Below are 22,736 nucleotides of genomic sequence, written 5' to 3' on the forward strand. Positions count from 1 at the left end.
CCGAGTCAAACTAAATGTAATGCCTCAACTCCTACATTCCAAGTGCGTGTCAGGGTGGGGGTTCCCCAATTCAAATATGATTATTTTGGGGGGTCATGTCCTGAAAATGTTGAAAACCAACCACATGCTAGAACAGGCCAATGTGATTGATTTGGGGTAATGCATAATGTTTGGACATTTTAGTTTTTGTTTGTTTTGCAAACACCTATAACACGCCAATGTGAAGGTTATTTGGGGCAGAGGTCTAGCCGCAATTTGCAACTCTAGATTTTTTTACAATGGGTTGAATCTAGAGTTGCAACAAGCTCCATCCACTTCCTATTCATCATTTTTGGTTTGTGATCTGCTTGTCTTAAATGACGTTAAACTCACCAACATTGCAGCTGCAGTCCAAGCTTGAATTATCCGCTTGTTTAATAGAAGGCTGTGCGTGATGGGGCGTCGCACTGCGTCGGCCTCTTCTTTGTCTTACCTGCGCAGGTAAGATTCTATTAAACAAGCGCTCCCCCTCACATCTTGTTTTACGGCACGTTGCAAAAATACAAAATGGCTGGCTCGGAATGTCACTCTTGGAATATTTTGGACAGAAAGTAGCTCATAACATGTCTACGGGGGATTTTTATGGATAATTCAAGCTTGGACTGCAGCTGCAATGTTGGTGAGTTTAACGTCATTTAAGACAAGCAGATCACAAACCAAAAATGATGAATAGGAAGTGGATGGAGCTTGTTGCAACCCATTGTAAAATAATCTAGAGTTGCAAATTGCGGCTAGCAGAGGTCCTGCTCTGGCCTGAGGACGTTGGACACAGCCATTCTGAATGCTTTGAAGGCGTGTCAGTACTCAGTACATGACAAGCCAACAGCTGTCTCTGACTGGCCTCTGATTGGCCCGGATGTCACGCAGAAGGCTTTAATACAATACAATAACAATACAGTATACAAACAACAAATGCTGTGATGTGAGCTTGTAGATCGGCAATATTTTGTATATATATATACAAAATCCTTAAGTATAGGCCTATCAACCTGAATCTTTTCCTAGTTCTAAGCCCAACTTCCCAAATCTTTTTAACCAAGGAACAATGTTTCTACTGTGCTTCTGGGGACTTTGGCAAGTGTAGTAACACACGCACGGGCACACACGCACACACATGCTAAGTAGCTAACTATAGCAAACTCACCTGGAGAATGAACTCAGTTAGAAAGCAGGTTGTCATGACTGTCACACATGTGACCCGGACAACACTGATGACTCTACTCAATTTAATACGTTATATTTCAAGTTTCACTCTTTCAGTTCCAAACATAATGGAGCCTGAGTCAAACAGCTGCTTGCAGCAGGCATGGAGGGAGGGGGAGGGGAAACCAAAGGATGTTAAAGGAACCACCTGAAGCCTGCTTAGGGAGTGTCTAGCAATAACCTACCTTTCACTACTTTCTAGGGAGTATCTGACAATAACACATTATTGAAAAAATGAACTTTTGCTTGTATGCTTACCTTTGAATGAAATTCAAACTGGATCTTTTCTCCACTAGCCCTTCCCTAACATAGTCTAGTTTTTTGTTGACGAAATTGTCAATAGGCCTATTCATAGGCCTATTGACAATTAAGTGGTCCACCATTTTTACCTTGTGCTCCTTCTCAGGCCTTATGATGGTGCTCTGAATGGCCTCACCGGTAGGCCCCATGCTCCCAGATCTTGTTTTTGTGTGTGTGTGTGTGTGTGTGTGTGTGTGTGTGTGTGTGTGTGTGTGTGCGTGTGCGTGCGTGAGTGTGTGAGAGACTGTGTGTATATACTGTACTGTATGTAGCCTACACCATCATTTCCTATCCATCACGTGTTTATTTGAATACGAAGGGCAGACAATATTATGTGAGACCTGTTTGTGACGTTGGTGCCAGGGTTTCCCAGCTGCGTGCCACCTAAATCATGAGCTGTATTTTTAGTCTCGCCGCATTGCCTACATTTTTTTCCACGGCTGCATTATTGAATTGTATCACTTATATCATCCCACCACTTGTTATCTATCTATTCATTCATTCATTCATAATTAATTCATTCATTCATTCTTTATGCATCCATGAATATGATCAGATAGTCATAATCAGCAATGTTCTGCATTCCAGGAGGTTAAATCCCAATAGAATGATTCTGGCTAACATTGTACAGCTTGTATGGCTGCTTGCTCTGACGTGTGAGCCGCTCCTCTGTATGTGTGTGTGTGTGTGTGTGTGTGTGTGTGTGTGTGTGTGTGTGTGTGTGTGTGTGTGTGTGTGTGTGTGTGTGTGTGTGTGTGTGTGTGTGTGTGTGTGTGTGTGTGTGTGTGTGTGTGTGTGCATGCGTGCGTGCGTTCGCACATGTGTGTGTGTGTGTGTGTGTATGTGTGTTATCTCGTCCCAAATTAGCACACAAACCATGCAATCAGGCTTTCTTAGGTATCCCAGAGTTCACGCAGGCGAGCAGATGTTGCCGCAAAGCCGTGTCTCTGCGACTATGGCCTCCGGGGGAAAAGAACAGGTCATAATATATAGACACACAGGAGTCTGCCAGAGATACGGAGGAGGGAACGGCAGGGGAATGAGGAAACTACACTCATACGGCTTGGTGAGATATGGGGCTATGAAGGAAAAGATGGAATAGAGTTCACATTTATCGACCTACAGGTGTTCCTTTAAAAACTCAGTATTTAGGTATGGATAGAGACAGAGCGAGAGAGAATATGGGAGTGTAGATAAGCGAGGGCACTGTATGCGTCCTCACACTTAACAGCATGGGGGTGTGGACACCGTGCCATGTGGTTGTCTGACTTTGGAGGTCTGTGTGTCTATGTTTGGACCCCCGGGCAGAGTCTTTATCATGGCCCAGCTGAAAACCGCATGACATCACTGCCACAACACAGACACATTCATACTCTATCCACTATGCCTGGCACTGTTCTACTTAAGCACTTAAACCCTCTCTAGACCAAGTAAAAACGGACCTGACGTTACAATTCAACGTGCACATCAAATCTTTACGTCAGAAATAGCCTATAGACAAACTAACAACAGGCTTGTAGATTTTTGGCAAATAGACCGGTCGGTAACTCTGCGAGTGTACAAAATTACAAATGGAACCAAATGGACCCGGTTCCAAGTGTACACTCTCAGAGTTACAGGCCTGTATCACGGTCCATTTGGACGCCTCGTGGGGCCCCGACCAGACGTTGAGAAACATTGCTGTGAAAGCCTCTCTCCGGGAGATATGAGCATGGCAAGGGTGTGGCGCTGAGAAAGGTCATCCCGGCGTAGGGCCGTGTGGGGGTGTGGGGGGGAGGGGGTGGTGGGTTCAGCTCACATCCAACACAGAGGGATCAAAGGCTTGGATGTCGCCCACCCACAAGACCCAACAGCGAGGGGAGAGCTTCAGAGAGACTGGGCCTCCAAACCAAACACGGTCGGGTTGGAGGATGTGTGTGTGTGTGTGTGTGTGTGTGTGTGTGTGGGTGTGGGTGCCCATGGGTGGGGGGGATGGTAGGACGAGGAGAGATGACGAGGAGAGATGGATGGAGAGATTTGGATGGATGGATTTTGGCATGATGGATGGATGGAGCCGGGTGTGCGTGCGGCCGTGCGTGTGTGTGTGTGAGAGAGTGTGTGCGCACTCATGCATGTGTGTGTGTGTGTGTGTGTGTGTGTGTGTGTGTGTGTGTGTGTGTGTACTGTATGTGTGTGCGTGCGTGCGGCCGTGCATGTGTGTGTGAGAGTGTGTGTGCGCGCATGCACATGTGTGTGTGTACTGTATGTGTGTGTTCGTGAAACACGGCCTGCCTCGGTATAGGCTCAAGCTCAGGCAGCTGTCAGCCATTGTATCTCTGTACCTTCATTATCCTGCCTCAGACTCTGAGACAGTGTCCTTATCCTTACTACCTCTCTGTCAGAATAGCATTTGACGTGATGTGACACGGCATGCTGTCTCCATATGTGATGAGTATCGTAGTAACGGAAACAATGCTAAACTACCTCCATACGCACACCAACCTGCTCCAAAAAACACAAGCTATGCTCCACAAGAAGAAAATATTCATATATTTTTGTGGTGTTTCAATCCCGTAAGACATTCTCCAGGATAAAAGGTATATCAGGAAGTGACATTGTAGAATTATACCTTATAATGTTATGCTGTTCACCTTTTACCTCATGACATGTTCTGACCATCTGAATATCAGGGTCAAGAGGCCATGGCACAGGCCTGCAGGTATCTATTGTTGTACATGCTTGGGATACATGCAATTTCCTCTGAATCCTCGCTTATCTTACAGTATACAGTCAGGTACAGTATATATAGGCTACTGTAACTAGGCTCTCTCCCTGCTTTCCCCAGAGAACTACTGCACCACCACCCTGAATGTTTTCATTATATACTTCTCCCATGACCTCAGGCTCATATTTTAAACAAAATTCCCTGCTCAGACCCAACATTGAGAAACGATGAGCTAGAACCAAGGATCAGAGATGACCACAACATAATAAAGGGATTTCACAACAAGAGATTCAATTGTATTTTAAGATCTGCATCCACAGATCCAGTCTACTTGCTAATCCATATTGTAAAATCTAAATTTAAAATAACAAAACAAATACATGTTTTGTGATGCTATATTGGCAGAATCTACTTTTATTTCCCTATAATATAAAACCTTGGGTGCTGCAGACTCAATATTGCTACAGTACATATTACATTTTCAACTGAATGAATGGTATTTTGTGATTTAAGTATGCGATTCAGTATTCATACTTTAAATTATATTCATATTCAGAATTCATATTTTGTGTTTCTGCTTACGGTCTTCCTCTCTAGTTTCACTTGGACATACCAATCACCAGAAAATAGTTTGTTCTACTTGCTTATCAGCAGCACCCCCCAAAAAAAATCAATACATTTTCCAACTTAAACTACTATTCCCCATATTGTGAATTGATCAAATTAATTATGGCTTAATGGGGCCAGTGCATATACGTCCCTCAAAGAGCAGCCGCAAACCAATTGAAAACTTCAAAGTGAATGTAATTCTCTCATGCATAGTAAATCCGGTGCAATAGCCTGATTACTTTCCAGTTTGTGCAGGGTAAATAATCCTAGCCTGGGTGTAGCATCATTAATCATCTGTGGTCCATGCTCATTCCCTCACCAACCGCGGCACCATATTTCCTGCACATTAAACAAGTGTCGCTCACATGTTCGCACGTAAACAGGCAGGCTAGCGGCATCAATGCCCCCCAGATCGGCAAATCCAATCAACGTTGTTTGATGCGTTGCTAATTGCCTCCTTAAGTGGACACCACTTATCCTATATGTATCACAAACTGTCTAATAGTCACAGTAAACAAGGGAATATGAGAGGAAGCAAAATGAGAATGATTCATGAGGCATGGACCCAGAAGGTTAAGCCAAATTTATGCTCCGCCACGCGTCGGCAATAAATAGCCGATGGGCAAGCTCAAAACGTGGCGCACATAATTTTGACAACAAATTTGGATTTAGTTTTAGTGATTTTTAGTGTGTTTTGTCGCAGAGCAACACGTTGTGAGCTTGTAGATGGGCTATTTTCAGCACCCGAGCGCAACCAAACATAAAATTACTTGGCTTTTAGTTCCCTGTTATTTTAGTTCTCCACTAGTCCATCCCAAATATTGTAGTCTAGTTTTTATTTGATGACAAAATTGTCGATATTTCTCAGTTTTAGTCATCATAGCTTAGTATTTATTGTCTACACAAGGCCGAAGGCATGGGGAGAGACTAGAGAGTATGTTTCCGCCCTCCGTCCGTGTGTGTGTGTGTGTGTGTGTGTGTCCACTGTCCATCCGTATGTCCGTTAGCAGCTAATCTCCGGCACCGTTAACCCGGTCGATGCCAAACTTTGCACTTTCCTACTAGGCTGAGGAATATATCCCACCATTTTTACATTCGCCTGTTATACCAACAGGTGGATTTTTGCTAAACACATTTTTGGAACAAAATGCCTCAAATCATCCAATTGCCATCAAAAGAAGAAATGGCACCCTTTTCACATTGGCCTATTATAGCGCCGCCAGGAGGCCACAACCTGACCTGGCCTGGTCCCCCGAGGGGCACTTTTTCTAGTTTACATAGTTTCCGTCAGTGAAAAAAAAGGTAGTCGACGAGTTTGGTCAGAGTTTTAGCCAACGAAATTAACACTAGGCGGCGGCCTGAAGTAGCTGTAGGAGGATCCATATAGAAGCTAGCAACAAGAGAGAGGGCATAAACAGTACGTCAGGAGTGTAACTGTAACCAGCCAGGCCCATGGCCCCAGGACACTGGGGACACCGGGGCCATGGGCATAAATAAAGGAGAGAGGAGCGTGGGTAACATTACCCACGTCCCCCTGCTGCTCCAGGCCCAGTCACGCTCTGGTGCCTGCCGATGTCACTCACGCCATGGAGAGGCTTGCCCCCTGACACTCTCACTTCCTCTCTCTCTTTCTCTTAGACACGCACGCGTGTACACACGCGCACACACAGAGCTACATACAGTATATATCTAGCACATGCTGATAGCCACACAATCAATAATTCATCAGGACCTGTGATATTACATTATCAATTCAACCATCCAACTTGGCTCTCACGCATGCTTCATTTTGTATTCATCCAAACAATATCTTTCTTCATTTCGTCAGTCCCTCATATCCTTGTAACTGCTCCAAGCTGAAGCCTTTTGCTAAAGCCACACAATCTCTTCTTCTCAGTTGAATGGTGAAAAGACGAGGAAGAGAGAGAAGGATAGATATTAGATGATAACTCATGTTGCATCCTCTCTACTGTTTGCCTATGACGGCTACGGCTAAACGCCTGATTTATGCTGGGTGGTACCACGGTATCACACGCCAAAAATAGCAGACCTACTACAAACTCACAAGTTCACAACGTGTCGTATGTTCAGGTTGGCTATATTTTCCGCACACCGTAAAATATAAATTTCAGACCAGAATTTGCACTATACTTTGCTAGGAAGCACAACTGTAGCATAGAGGGAGAGAGAGAGATATTTATTATCTGAATAGTGTTTGATATGCCAGTTTTCCTTGGTGAAGTCCCCAGCCAAATGAGTTAACATAGCATCGAAATCAGTCAACCACAATATTTTCATGGGGATCATCATGAAAATGTTTATGCAAGTGGTATGTGTACCTCCGACACTACATCATGACGTATTATTGCATTATTTTCATATTGCTTCAATGCATCAAACATAGTATTTTCAAAGTGTGTTCTATCATTGGATTTTATGCTATAATAAGGCTGTGATGTTTTACAAGGTTTGCAATGTGTATGTGTTTTGTTATGTAGTCTGTTTTGTCAACTCTGTACAGTAATGATTGTGACATGTATCTGTGTTCGGAGTCCCTTGAAAACAAGATGGTACATGATCTCAATGTTGTTTTTTTCATCATCAACACTACTGGAGACACCCCATTCGGATGTTGTCAATGGGACATTATCACGTTTAATCAGATTATTGATTGGTCTAAGTAGGTGAGATACTGACCTACCGACGAGCTCAGTAGGGTGTTTTGTCATTATTCTGTGTGATGGCTACTGTTTAGAGAGCAGATGGTGTCACCCTAAACTCCACTATGTCTCTCAACACCCTCAACACTGTCACCTGCTATAAATAGGTGTGTGTGTGGCCACACACACAAGCACGCATGCATGCACACACACACACACACACACACACACACACACACACACACACACACACACACACACACACACACACACACACACACACACACACACACACACACACACACACACACACACACTTAGTTGCAACCAATCAAACATACACGTGCAGATTGTACCAAACTATATTGTATATCTGCTTTCCACGATATTCATGGGCCAATACAGGAGTGTCCGTTCTTTTATGGAGTAGTCACGTGGGCTTATGCATGGTATGTGTGTTTCGCACTCGGCAAACAATCGCTGTGGTGCCTTGCATGCTGTGTTGGCTTGGAAAACGCTTACCGCAGACTATCAGGGTGAAATACTGCACGGCTCCGCGGGAGGCCAAGGGCACTCGGGCACTCGCACCAGGCTTTTAAATCACATGAGCTGGTACACACACACACACACACACACACACACACACACACACACACACACACACACACACACACACACACACACACACACACACACACACACACACACACACACACACACACACACACACACACACACATCATACATATAAATGCAATGTATGTGCAAGCAGTATAGCCACACGTGTGTCTCTCTCTGCATATATATATGTGTGTATATTACACACACACACACACACACACACACACACACACACACACACACACACACACACACACACACACACACACACACACACACACACACACCAGTAGGCTATATTTCAATTACCCTATTCTGCCTGTAATTCCTCATATATATTCCACAGGCAGGAAGTATTCCCTGTGTGTGTGTGTGTGTGTGTGTGTGTGTGTGTGTGTGTGTGTGTGTGTGTGTGTGGCTCAGAGACTCATGCAGCATCACTTGCAAACAGCAGAGGGCAGTCTCTGAATAACAGGCTGTAGCCTATACACCCTCAGAGTTAAATAAACACTAATGATTTTAGTGTAGATTAGACAAAAAAAAGGAGAAAATAAATTGTATCAAATGGGGGTCCGTCGTGGCCTTAATTTATATCAAACCGGGGTTCCTTAAAGGGCCACTTTACCCCTTTTGCAACCAGATCTTATTTTAATGATGTTTGGATGATGTTTTTTTTTGTTGATGTTTTTAGATATTTTTGTATTTCAAAGTGTCCATGCAGGGCTCCATGATGTCATGGACACTGGGCTCACTTCCTTCCTGGACTACAATTCCCATAATGCTTTTGTCCACTGCTCCTCCTTGTGGATAGGGGGAGGGCTGTCTTACTGAGACAACATGCAGTCCAGGAAGGAAGTGAGCCCAGTGTCCATGACATCATGGAGCCCATGGACATACTAAAATATCTAAAAACACATATTACCCCCATAAAAACCACAGTGTTTCTTGTCTCCCAAACATCATTAAAATAAGATCTGGTTGCAAAAGGGGTGAAGTGGCCCTTTAACAAACAAAGAGGTCGGTGTGCACACCAATAGTGGGGAGGTGCTGATCACTGGAGCTAAACTAAAAAGAGGAGATGAACTCACGATGCAAATATGCAACGTTTCAGTAGAAGATGCCTTCTTCAGGGTGTAATCGGTGGTTCCTTGAAATGAAAAAGGTTGTGAATCACTGACACTAGAAATGGCGAACCAAACTGCTGGCACTTACTTAATTGAAGCACACACACACACGCACGCACGCACACACGCACGCACGCACGCACGCACGCACGCACGCACACACACACACACACACACACACACACACACACACACACACACACACACACACACACACACACACACACACACACACACACACACACACACACACACACACACACACACACACACACACGTTTTATAGACAGTCAGTAGTAGGCCTGTCACAATTATTATTTCCACAATATTTATCCGAGTTGAATAAAAACTATATCATACAATTCAATGTGCTTGTCAGGGTGGGGAATCCCGGGCCCCACTAGTTAAAATATGATTATTATAGGGGTTCATGGCCTCAAAAGGTTGAACCACTGGACTCAAATGTTCAAGCATTCAATTGACTTGGCGAGAGTACGGATGGACCCAATTTTGAACACACTTTTTACATGATTTTACATGTCAGACAGACAGACAGACAGAGCACAGAGAGAGAGAGAGATAGAGAGAGCAGCTGCTGTTATGCTGACCTTTTTAAGTGAAAATGTGGGTTTACATATGCAAGGTTTCCACCCCACAGCGACATTATGTAACAGTGAAGCTGCGTGCCGATCCACCACACAGGGGTTGGAAAGGGGGATTGGGTAGTGGGTTTGTCTGCCTCTCATCTTCTACCCAGCCCAGCCCAGCTGGAGTCACAACACAACACTGAACCCTAAAATCCTCAGTGCTTATTTTATTTTATTTCACTGCGAGTGTATAGATGGGACCAAATGAATGAACACTGAGGATTGTTACTGTGTACAGCTAGGGCACTGCTCCATCTCTGCTTGGCTCTATTGCAGCATCCCTCCCCACTCCCTCTCTCTACCCTTCTCCCCCCCCCCCCTCTTTCTCCCTCCATCTCTCTCCCACCCCCCCCCCCCCCTCTCTCTCTCACTCTATCTCTCTCTCCATGAAGGTCATTCCATCCCTTGTCTCTTCTTTGTCCCTCTGTGTGACGTTTAATCTGTGTACTTCCAACCGCACGTTGCCAACCCAGACACACCTCTCTGTGCGTTCCCCGGCACATCGCCGGGAGTGGGACACTCCCTGAGGTGGCCCGTCGGTCCCTCCCGCAGACACGCTCGCCTTTTGTCGAACCAACAACGGACCACAACAAGGCAACTGCAGCAGCATGTGAGACGTTTCAGACCCTGAATATAGTCCAAGATGCTGCTGCAGTTAGACATCCTCACCGACACATTATTAGTTACCACGTATTATTTCAGAATATTACAGTCCAAATCATCACGTAAAAACCCTGTGTTCATTTCACTCCGGTAAGAAATTACCCTTGGGCTTGGCTTGGGGTCCATTTCTCGATTTCTCAGAGTTAGTATGACAATGAGGATTTTACCGTGCACTGCGTGCAGCTTTGTGTGCCTACATGAATAAATAATCAATCACATTATATCACAAAATGAGAGGATGGACTACCGCTGTGTGCTGTGTGTTGCGGGGGTGAGTTATGTTGCTTTTTTAAACGCAGCAGCGGAAAGCAGCCAGTTATGTTAATGGTCCCAGAATCCCCTCTTTGGGCTGCGACGCACTCAGTGACGTCAGAAAGCCCAGCGCGTCGGGCTCCTCCGGTTTGTGTGTGTGTGGGTGGGTGTTTAGGTGTGTGTGTGTGTGTGTGTGTGTGTGTGTGTGTGTGTGTGTGTGTGTGTGTGTGTGTGTGTGTGTTTGTGTGTAAGCCTCGTGCTCACCCCCGCATGGCTTAGGGAGGGAGAGAGAGAGAGGTGAAGCGGGTGGGTACCATATTACATTGTGATGTAATTTCATGGAAGTGCTTATGTGTTGTGGTGCTGCTGCATGATACTCCAAAAATAGTCCTAAAGCAGTGCTGCCACAGTGCCCCCCAGTGGAGGAAGGGAGAGGACAAAGGATCTGGTCTGGTGATATACGTGGGGCGACAGAGCTTTTGCCTTTGCTGCCCCAACCCTGTGGAATGACCTCCCTCAAAACACTCCCTTAAACACTCAGAGATGCCCCCACCTCCAAACCTGCCCTCAAAACCGTCCTCTTCAATATTGCTTTCCCTAGGACGGGTAACTAATTTCACTGTTTTTATCCCTTAGCTTTTAGTGTTTATTCCTTTTTCCTAATAAAGTTGTTCTTTATTTTGCTGCTACCTCTGCCCCCCCATGTAAAGCGTCTTTGGGTACTTGGGCGCTATCTTAGTTTGAGAAATGATTATTATTATTATTATTTATTATTACTAGAGCGGTGCCCGTGGGGCCTCTACGGCGGTGCCCGCTGGGCACTGGCCTACTTGGAACGATGCAAGTTGGAAATGCATGCCCCACCCAAATAATATGTGTTGGAGCCTCTACAGTGGTGCCTGTTGGGCACTGGCCTACTTGGAACGATGCAAGTTGGAAATGCATGCCCCACCCAAATAATATGTGTTGGAGCCTCTACAGTGGTGCCTGTTGGGCACTGGCCTACTTGGAACGATGCAAGTTGGAAATGCATGCCCCACCCAAATAATATGTGTTGGAGCCTCTACAGTGGTGCCTGTTGGGCACTGGCCTACTTGGAACGATGCAAGTTGGAAATTAATGCCCCACCCAGAAAATTATTGCTGCCCATATATGGAGTTCTTTGTCAGGCATGCCCAAATATGGAGTCAGACGTCAGAATGATGCCAGAACAGGCCGGCTCCATATATGGACACTGGACAGGGGCCCTGTCCAGAGTCTCTGTGACTTGGTGCATTTCTCAAGTTAAAGTAGCTGAGTTGGGCCCAGGCCGTAGCGTAACGGTCTGGGCACCGGACTGGTGATCCAGTCGCGGTGTGCCGCGGGTTCGACTCCCGGACCCGACACGGCCTTTACCGCATGTCATCCCCCCATCTCTCTCCCGTTTCCTGTCAGCCTACTTTCTATCCCTTAAAAAATCAATAAAGGCGTAAGCCGCAAAAAAATATCTTAAAAAAAAAAAAAGTAGCTGAGTTGAGTTTTACTATGCACGTTCCTACCCTGCCCTGACTGATTTGCTGCATGTGGTGTTTTTATTTGTTTTTATTTATTTTATGTTCTTATATTCAATTTTGTTCTTTGCTATTGTTCTATCATTTTAACTACTTGTGTTTTATTGTATTATATTTTTGTGTCCTGCCCTGTGAAGCACTTTGAGCTGCATTTATGTATGAAAGGTGCTATACAAATAAAGTTTTATTATTATTATTTATTATTATTATTATTATTATTATTACCTCAAGTTCGTTCCTCAAAATCCTCAAAAAAGGGCATGTCTATTGCCTGACAGCGTGTTGCGTGTTTGAGTCCCATTCATGACGACCTTTGCTGCATGTCTCTCCCCTTCTCTCTCTCTCTCTCTCCTTCCTGTCTGGCACAAAAGCAAAAAAACAAATCCTCAAAAAAAGTAAAAGTTACTTTCCACCACTAGTTAGGCCTGCCGCCTACATCACTGTAGCATAATAAATGTTGTAAGGTAAATGTCAAATATAGAACACAATGAAAAAATTATAATACTTGCCCAGTCCTAGTTCTATTACAGCCCAACACAGCCTTTCCTTATCCTGCAGTGCTAACTAACATTGTATTCAGTCATTAATTTGTTTATTAGGCATTGAACAAACATAGCCCATATAGTAGCCTAAAATGAACAAAGACCACCATCTGGTGGTAATGGGGGGGATGTGTGAGTACTTTACACTTTAGAGGTGGTTCTCAACTTGTTTTGATTGATTGATTGAAATATTTATTAACAGTTTGCAGAATTACAGTACATTTCAAGCACAAACTCAATACAAAGACTGTTAACTGTAAGTGGACGACCCAATTAAGCGTTACACTTGTTTACAAGAGGGTCCACCATGTTCAATTCATCAAAACATCATGAAGCCTAGAAGTACCACAATGCCAATGGCATGGGAAGATGAGGTTCTTCTAGGCTAGAAGAACCTCGTCTTCCCATAGCCTACCATTTTGTTTCTGGCAATAAATAAATAATGAATTAATACACAATAATTCATTAATAAATACACAAAAATACATAAATAAATAAATCTCTTACTCATCATCAATGAGAATGGATGTTACAATGGTAGGCTACTGTCGCGTGTCGCTTAAGGTAATCTAAATGTTTGGGCTACGCTTAAGGTAATATTAGCATGTATGTGTGTATACCCCCCAGGTCTCTCTCTCTCTCTTCTTCACCATAATAAATATTATTATGGTTTAGCATTGGTAGGTAAGCCACATACATGTGTGTTATTATTATGTGTCAAAATAGGCTGCCATGAAAAAGTTTAAATTACAATAATACAATATTTATCTTAAAACCAGCATAGTAAACGTTCCATTTCGTACCTTGTTTGTTTTCTTTAACGTCTCCATTAGGCCAATACGGTATGTTTTCCTGTACTACTTACATCAAGTTCAGCTGTTTGACGACGTCTGAAGCCCATTTAGAGTTGATATGGTTGATATCCATGGATGTGTTTTTGTGTGTTTTTGAAGAAATGTTGAAATGAAATCAAACTTCAAGTAAGTTCAAGTAAAGTCTGCATCAAACAACATAAACAATGCATGTGATGTGGTCTCGTCTCGGACTCGGAGGCTAAACAACATCTGAAGCCAGGTTTACACTTCGCCGCATGATGGTGGTGTCCAGAGTTTGGAGAAACCATAGAGTATTAAAGGGTAGCACTAGTAGCCGGCGGGATAAAACCTTAACCGGTAGATAGGCCTCAGGGCAGGCTATAATTCGTGAGCATAGGCCTACGATTTACAAACCCACAACGCATAGCGGATACGGATATAGTGGGTGTGATATTTTCGTCTCGAGCGTGACATCGTTTGAAATAGGCGCCACAATAAGCACCACTGCACCAGCTGTAATCTGATTGCCTTATGACGAATCTCGAGCAGAGCTCTCCAAGTAAAGTAAAAAATCAGACCAGTCTGAATTAAGCGAGTGGTGCAACAGCACCCCCTATTGGTACTCTAAACATAGTCACATTTGGTACTCGAAACATAGTCCCATAGCGACAAAGCTGTTCCTTGGAGTGGTTCAAAAATGTTCTTTGCACAGTGGACCCAGTAGGCCTAGCCTATTAGGCCTTCACTTTGACAGGCTGGAATGGCTTAGGGTCGACGACAGAGTACAGCATCTTGCAATGGGTCTGGTCCACAAGATTCGATACACCACCAAGATAGTAAGATACCCATGTACCTGTCTAAATACTTCCTTAATGTAAACGAAGTCCACACCCACAACACCAGAGAGGGAGTGCAGTGCAACAAACCATGTACAACCCAGATTCGGCACAAACAAGGGACTAAATTATTAGTCCCCCCTATTTCCCCTCACTGTATATGTTTCTTTTCCCTTTTTGCTTCCTTTGTGTCTATTTGCACGTCTCTAAATGTTTTGATGAATTGAACATGGTGGACCCTCTTGTAAACAAGTGTAATGCTTAATTGGGCCGTCCACTCACAGTTAACAGTCTTTGTATTGAGTTTGTGCTTGAAATCTACTGTAATTCTGCAAACTGTTAATAAATATTTCAATCAATCAATTCATGTTCATTTGTTCACTATGTTCACTTGTTTACTGTCTGTAGAGTAGGCTATACAATGCCTATAGTTTAGCAGTTTACTAGCCTACTAAAACACAATTTAATATTTGTATGCATAACAAGATGTGTGACAGTGTTTCTCTCTCACACACACACACACACACACACACACACACACACACACACACACCAGGAGATTATTTTGGGGGGTGGGGTGTCTCCCCAAGCCCAAGCAGGGGTCTCGGCTCTGGGGGTCCTCCCCAACAAACCTTTTAACAGGGTAGATGTAATTTCCTGTGTTCTGGTGAATTTTGGGAGTTTGATACTTTTATCAAGCTTGCTTTACTAGCATTGGGAAATGATAGGTTGCCATTAAAACGCAAAATGTAGGCCTACAGAAATGTATTTGATGACTGAAGCAATGTAAGACCCATATTTAATAACCATTCATTATTTAAGTGAACATCTCTGCCAGACCGCCGAAATCTTAGTATAGTAGGCCTATAGTATAGTAGTATACTATAGTAGATGTAAGTTCCTGTGTTCTGGTGAATTTGGGGACTGTGATACCAAATCCAGGATAAATCCATCCAATCCAATAACAATGCAGGGGCCCTGCAGGAAATGTGGTCGAAATGCTGGAGACTTGGAAATCAAATAGCAGATATACATCTTCATAGGCTAGGCCTACTTTCGCTATTTGTCATAGGTAGGCTACGACAAATATCAAAAGTTGAAATATGTAGACAGAGACAACAATAAAACACAGTATGACAAAGAAGTCCCAATGAAATTGAGTTTAATAGATTGTTAAAAATAAGACTATGTTTCTTTTCTTTTTAGCAAACATTGAGCATAAGGAACCACAGTTCTTGGTGTGTGACAGCCACAGACAGTTATTGAAACCCGATGGCGCATGAGGCTGTTCTCTTGGTAGGCCTACTACAGATACACTGATGCGTGATGCATAGGCCTACGTATGTACACCCCACAACCAAATCGGTGGTTCTCAAACATTTTAATTTCAAGGACCTCCTATAACTCTGGGAGTGTACAAATGGAGCAAAATGAAATGGACCCTTACGAGTCAATTTGGTTCCATTTGCACACTCTCAGGAGTTACAGACCTTTAAGGGTCCATTTGGAACACCGTCAAGGAACCCCAAATGTCCTCTGGACACCACGTTAAGAACCACTGTCCAAAATCAAATAGCTGTTCCCATACAGTATCATATTCCACGTGTAGGCTCATCTGCACTATCAAATACACACACTAGACAGCTTCTCTCTATATATATATATATCTCACGCACATACGCGTGCACACACACGCACGCACACACACACACACACACCCCCCACCCAAAACGGTGGCAATAAACAGATGTAGCCGACAATATACAGTAGCAGTGTTCTCTTAAAAAACCCAAACAAAACAAAAAACATGCATAGCTTAGGACAATGGATGCGCTGTTCAAGGACCCAAATCACGTTTATGCCTGGGCAGATCTTATCTCATGGTTTGCCAAATATTTCCAAAGTAAGTTTCACATCATTCAACCTAAATGAACAATTATGTAAACCCACAGGACTAAAATATATATCATGTTTCTTTTCATTTTTTTTACAAGAGGTTCTTATTATATCTTGTTCATGTATAAAGTTACATTCTGAACCAAGTCGGGCTCAATAATAATAAAGGAAATAAAATAAATACTGGAATGGCTACAACATGATATGAGGTTATTCCTTGGAAAATGGAGAAGAAATGGGCTCCTCGCCCACTGCCAAATATAAAAACAAATCTACACACAAATTATTGGTATCCTGTTGTTATGTTAAAGACCCCACAGAATACGGACTACTTAATAAAAGTTCTCACGGACAAGTAGAAAAACAGCACAATGTGCAAAATGAAACTGAACCAGTAATAACAATAAAGATCATGATAACAATGATAAAAATTGGCTTCAGGTCACCAAACATATTTTGTAACGCTACAAAATATGAAACAAATGAAGGGAGACCTGTCTGGACGTCCATTATAGGTACAACATAAACATGTTGCTTTCTTCTAGTCCCTGCAAAGCGTTAAAAATATATATCCTTCAAATGATCATATCGACAAGACTTTTAACTTGGAAACGATGACTGATAAAAAGAAAAGGATGTTCATTAAATTGTTCAGTATTTTTCCACAATTCTTCTTTCGTCCTTTGGTAAGCAAGGTGACACGTCACTTGAAATAAAATAATGTGTTAAATAGTGTTCCCTCCACGCCCTTAGCATGTCAGCATAGTGTACACATTGCCACGAGTGTTCTTCTAAACTTCAAGCCACTAACATATTTTGTAAAGTGCCGACAAGATCTAGCATGAAGGAAGCCCCCCAAATGTAGTGGCACAGGCAGATTTCCGCAAAACGAGAACAAATCATTAGTTTAAAGGTTAAAAAAGGCAGAGCAGGCAGACATTTGACTGGATTTACAGGACTTCCCCATGCAAGCTAATGCTGACAAAACGCTCCACATGGGCTCCTCTATACACTGGAAACCCTAAAGTGCGTTCGCTTAGATATAACCAACAACACAAACGGAACGTAAAACCACTTAAAATTAGCTGACCAGGATCCCCCAGGGCTCCGCACTTGTCCCCTCCTTTTCCCCCTCTATATGTCTTTTCTTAAAATAAATATACAAGCTCAGAACGATTTGCAGAACTCCCCTATTTTCACAGAATGTTCACCCCCAGATTAGAATGTCTAAGCATGGAACTTCTAAGACATTTGTTCGATTCCATTAGATAAAAATTCTGAAATAGCAGATCTACAAGCTCAAAACGCATTGCATCATCTGCTATTTTTTATATTTTTGTGAGATAAGAGCTTTCTGCCCGACAATGATGACAACGATCTGGTTTTCTAAATAAAATCACACTTAATAATTGCTCATTATTTGAGCCGCCTTGGAGCAGCGAGTGTTAAACTATTGTCTTTATGAATGTCACTCTGTCCACTGTATATCCGTCAAAGGGTTCTGCAGCTCAATATTCACCTCTAGGTTGACTTGTTTACCTACCAGTGTTTGTCCGCTTGTAGAATGTAACACTTTTTAAGCTATTCTTTCAAATTGATCTTTACGGGTAAAAAACAACAAAAACAAAAGTTGACACTTAGCCCTAGAGTTACGGTTCACCACAAGTGTACAAATTGTGCAACAGAAAAAAAAGTTGATCATGGATTCACATACAAAAACACACATCTAACGCACAGACAAAAGTTGACTCGAGGCATTCATAAAATATACACATTCTCACATCACCTTTCCAGTTATTGTTCCCTCTTTTTCATTTCAAGTTATTTGTAGTCTGCTCACGAAATATATCGTCGCCGTTGGGTAGAAACCTTGTATGTTCAAAACCATTCCTTTTTTATCATTAATAGTGAAAATAGTTAACTACCTTTTGTAGAACTTGTAGTTCTCGTTTGAATATTTGCTACTACCACCAAGATACTCGCAGCGGCTCCACCCTAGCCCGCGCCCTAGGCTTCCGCGCCACCTTGGCGACCCTCCTACTCGTCGCAGCGTAGCCCTTGCGGCATTCCGTAGCAAACGACGCCCGGGTATTTACAGAAAAACATAAAAAGTTGAAATATAGAGATGCAAGGTTTCTGCCCTATACAGCTGTGATATGCTTATGACAATGCTCACATTTCTCTGAGATTGTATCACTCCCTATCCCTTTGTCAACAGCTGCATAGCTTACATCACAGCCTTTTTAATTGACAATGTAATTACAGTACTTAAGCTATGCTTATCCCTTTATTACATGTTAATGGAATACTTAGCACCAAAATGCCCTTTTTTCCTTCTATCAAATTCTCACCTCGTGAAACCTTGAATTCATTGCTGTTCTCTTTGCTTTTGGATTCAAGGCTTCATGGATTGAGTTTTTGATTATTTTTGCGGAATATTCCTATTCCTAAAGGACCACTTCACCACTTTTCAACCTATCTTCATAGTCCTCACTAATAATCATGAAAAAAATTTGAGACATTTTTTCTACTCTGTCTGTGTCTCATTTTAGGGCTGTGGGCAGTTCAGAAACCGTCTTCCAGTGACATCATCGATGGGGAATACACGCTAATAAAAACTACAGGCTTTCTAGTCCTGAAAAGTTGCAATGTGAAAATGGAAGCCATCGTTCTCACGATAATGAAAATCTAAACATTTTTGTAAAACAAATCTTGTTTAAAAAATAATCTGCCTAATGATGATGTCACTGGAAGACGGTTTCTAAACTGCCCACAGCCCTCCTATGAGACACAGACTGAGTAGAAAAAAATCGTGCCATTTTATCATGATTATTAGTGAGGACCTATTATATGAAGATAGGTTGAAAAGTGGCGAAGTGGTCCTTTAAGCTGGCACTTTTCCTATGTGCACGTGGGATTCTGCTGTCCTACCAAGACGGAAGAGGGGTCCCATCATTGGACGGATTCATTAACTCACGGTAGAACGCGTGCCAGCTACCTAACCAAGTCAAAAGTTTGTAAAGAATAAAATATATAAAAAAACACTAAAAATGTCTTTAAAAAAAACAAAAAAAAACAGGGTAGTTACCTTTACAGGTAATTATGAAATTAAGGGGAGGAGCATGCGAGGGTTGAGGTGGGTGTTTGGCGACCCTGGCGGCGGACGGGGCGGCAGTCTTTTGATTGGCTCAGTCCTGACAGGCTGTGACCTGCCAAACGATAAGATGGCTGCGCTCGGCCTTGGTGGGGGCTGCCTGCGGCCTGCCTGTGGGCTCCGACACGCCGTCCAACTCACTGCCCTCGTCTCCTGGAGGAAGGGGGACAAAGGTAGACGTACTAGACAGTTTAAGACCAGGGGTGTCGATCACACACATTTTAGTCATCACAGCATGTGACGGTTCGAAAAAAAACAAAACCTGTACTTTTTCTTACAAACTGTTATAAAGTATTCAATTAAAAAAAAATCTCGAACTTCTTAGTGACTGCAAATGGATGTAAAAACAAACTGTAAACATCCTCAAATACCAATACAATGCTGCTGATACTTAATCATCAATAAACAATTAACGCATCGTGATCTGCACGCATGCATCTCATAGATGCATCTGCGTGTCTACCAGCTATATGGGGTCCGCTGAGTCCAAAACATAAAAATACAACGCTGTCCAGTCCAGATGTGAGCAACCTACCTACTGTATAAAGACACTGGCCGCTTGGGCTATTGATGCTTTAGAGAAAAACAATTTACAATTTAGGCATTTAGCAGACGCTCTTAATTCAGAGCGATTTACATTAAGCAAGAACAAAAAGCATGGCAATACATTATATACATGTACATACAAAGTAGTTATCATGAATCATACGTAAGCTAAGAAGTAACATAACAGTGGAATATCTATAAAAGATCACACCAGTGTGAACCGAGTGGTGCAACTCCCGTCTATTGGTTCTCTGTATCATTCCAATTTGTATCGTTCCAATTTCTTCTCTGTATCGTTCCAATTTCTTCTCTGTACTCTGGTGCCCCCTACTGGTATAAATAAGTAACATACTCGTGCTCACTTATACATACAGGTACACATACAGGTACCTACCTACCTAGGTACACGGACATTGCTGGATGTAGGAGTGGTTGCACCACTCAAAAATAAACTACCGGTATGCATATAGATACTATATAGTGCTATGTTTATATAAAATGCTATAAGTCTACATAAAATGCTGTCTAAGTTACATAAGTTGAGCCTTTGCATACGCCTGTAGGAGGTCGAGGCTAGAGCAAGTACTACGGAAAGTGCTATGGGCTAAGATGGAGTCTGAAGAGGTGCATTTTCAGACTGTGGCGGAAGACTGGGAGTGAATCTGTAGTTATGATTGCAATGGGAAGTGCATTCCATAGTTTTGGAGCCAGAAGGGAGAATAGTTTGGGACGTGTGAAGGGGCTTTTAGCGAGGGTACTTGCAGCTTCCCTGCGTCGGCTGATCTGAGCGCTCGGGAGAGTTTGTAAGGTGCGATCAGACTTGCAAGATATGGCTGTGCCATGGTTGCTTTGAATGCCAGCATCAGTGTTTTGTGCGGGCAGCGACCGGGAGCCAATGGAGGGAGTGGAGAAGGGGAGTGACATGTGAGAAGTTTGTCTGGTTGAGCGAGCTGCGGCATTTTGGATCATTTGGAGAGGCTTAAGTGCGCATGCCGGTAGGCCAGTAAGGAGGGACTTACTCAGTCCCTGCCACCCGCCACCGGGTAAACAAAACACATTGCTAACTTAGCCGTGCCAGTGTGGAGGAGGAGGCGGCGGTGGCTGTAAACTTTCTCCAGGCCAATAATGGATTTAATAAAGGCAATTAGGTCTCTCCATTCATTGCTACGGTCGACATGTTGTGTTAATCTCGTCTCGCTGTCACTCGCTTTTAGTTTTGACTACCGCAAAGCTACCGTTGTGCAGAGCCGTTGAAGTATGACAGAGTTGCGTCATTGAGGGGGCAGAAAACAGCGCTCGAGCACTGTTCACGCAGCCTGGAGTGTGACAAGCTGGAGTTTGAAATACATTGTTTTCAACGAGAGCGGCGCAAATAACAGCAATTTTAGGCATGTGTGCAACATGACAACTGTTTTAAAGTATTGTACAGTGACAACTATTGAAACCTTATTGCAAACCAATTCACTTGAAACCTGACACCTTGTGTGTGTCCTGGGCTCTTGGCCGCTCTGCAGGCTGTAGGCTACAGCAGCCAGCACTGCCTAGCAGCAGTCAAGCTTGAGCACCGGCGAGCACTGCGACTACTTCCGTCGGTAAACAAACGGTTTAAATAAATTAATCCGGTTTACTAGATGAAACCGGAACGTACCGGTTGAACCGTAAACCCAAACCGTCACATGCTTAGGCTGAACTGGGCAAAACCTATAGTGCACGCGCAAATGCATGCGTGATTGCGCGTGTGTACCCACAGTTTACGTTGCCTTGTTTTTTCATTCAACATGCTGTCTTAGTCTCTGCTACAGTATAACTACAGTGACACTTTAGGAATTGTGATTATTATCAAGAAGCAAACAGTACTTTTATGAATGTATTAGCAACTTAAACTCTATACTTGACCGGAGTCCCTCAGGACTGTTTTCGCTCTACATTAAATATCTTTGCTTTAAAAAGATCTGCTATTTTCTGTGAACGATTTCCATACAATGTTTAAGTGGTTGACTTATACAGTAGTCGAAAGCTACAATACAGTTGTAATGAGAGATATATATATATATAAAACAAAGCTATTTAGGCTGTCTTGGGAGCCACAACCTTTGAAATTGAAGAGTTAGCAGTCTGTGTAAATGTATATGCATTGATGGTGTCTCTTGTTCTGTACCAGTCAGGATGATTGTATAGGGTGTACTGTATACATCTGTATACTTTATTCATATTTGTTTGAGGGCATACTGTACTTCTTTGCCCTGTAGATGCACACACTCACACACTCACTCACTCTCACACACACACAGCAAGGGATTCCTTACCCATTCTGAAGTCGATGTAGCCCTCACCTCCGCTCATGACCAGGAAGGATTTGGGTTCGGAGGTAGCCGTGTCAGAGGACTCGGATGGCGGGTCATCGGAGCCGGAGTCCGTGCAGCCTGGGGGAGGCATCACCTGACCTGGAGGTGGCGCCAGAGCTCATGTCAGGCCCTGGTGGCTATGTAAGGTGCTAGTATAGACAACATTCAGTCCACTAGATGTCGCACTAGGGCTGCACAATATATCAACAATGTATCTAGGGCTGCACAAT

The 22,736-nt window shown here is 43.2% G+C and overlaps 1 protein-coding gene across 8 annotated transcripts in view; it reads right to left on the reverse strand.

The window, feature by feature from the left end:
• Positions 1–19,337: 19,337 nt before the first annotated feature.
• Positions 19,338–22,736, reverse strand: part of spag9a (sperm associated antigen 9a) — a 40,957-nt gene continuing 37,558 nt past the window's right edge. For all 8 annotated transcript variants that reach the window (XM_083779870.1, XM_083779865.1, XM_083779867.1 and 5 more), the window contains 2 exons: positions 22,468–22,605; positions 19,338–19,768 (listed from right to left, as the gene is read on the reverse strand). In XM_083779870.1, coding sequence (XP_083635996.1) covers positions 19,650–19,768; positions 22,468–22,605 — 257 coding nt within the window. In that variant the 3' untranslated portion in view covers positions 19,338–19,649. The remainder of the gene's footprint in view (positions 19,769–22,467; positions 22,606–22,736) is intronic.

The sequence above is a fragment of the Protomyctophum parallelum genome (genome assembly GCF_964188405.1).
Source record: "Protomyctophum parallelum genome assembly, chromosome: 13".
NCBI lineage: Eukaryota > Metazoa > Chordata > Actinopteri > Myctophiformes > Myctophidae > Protomyctophum > Protomyctophum parallelum.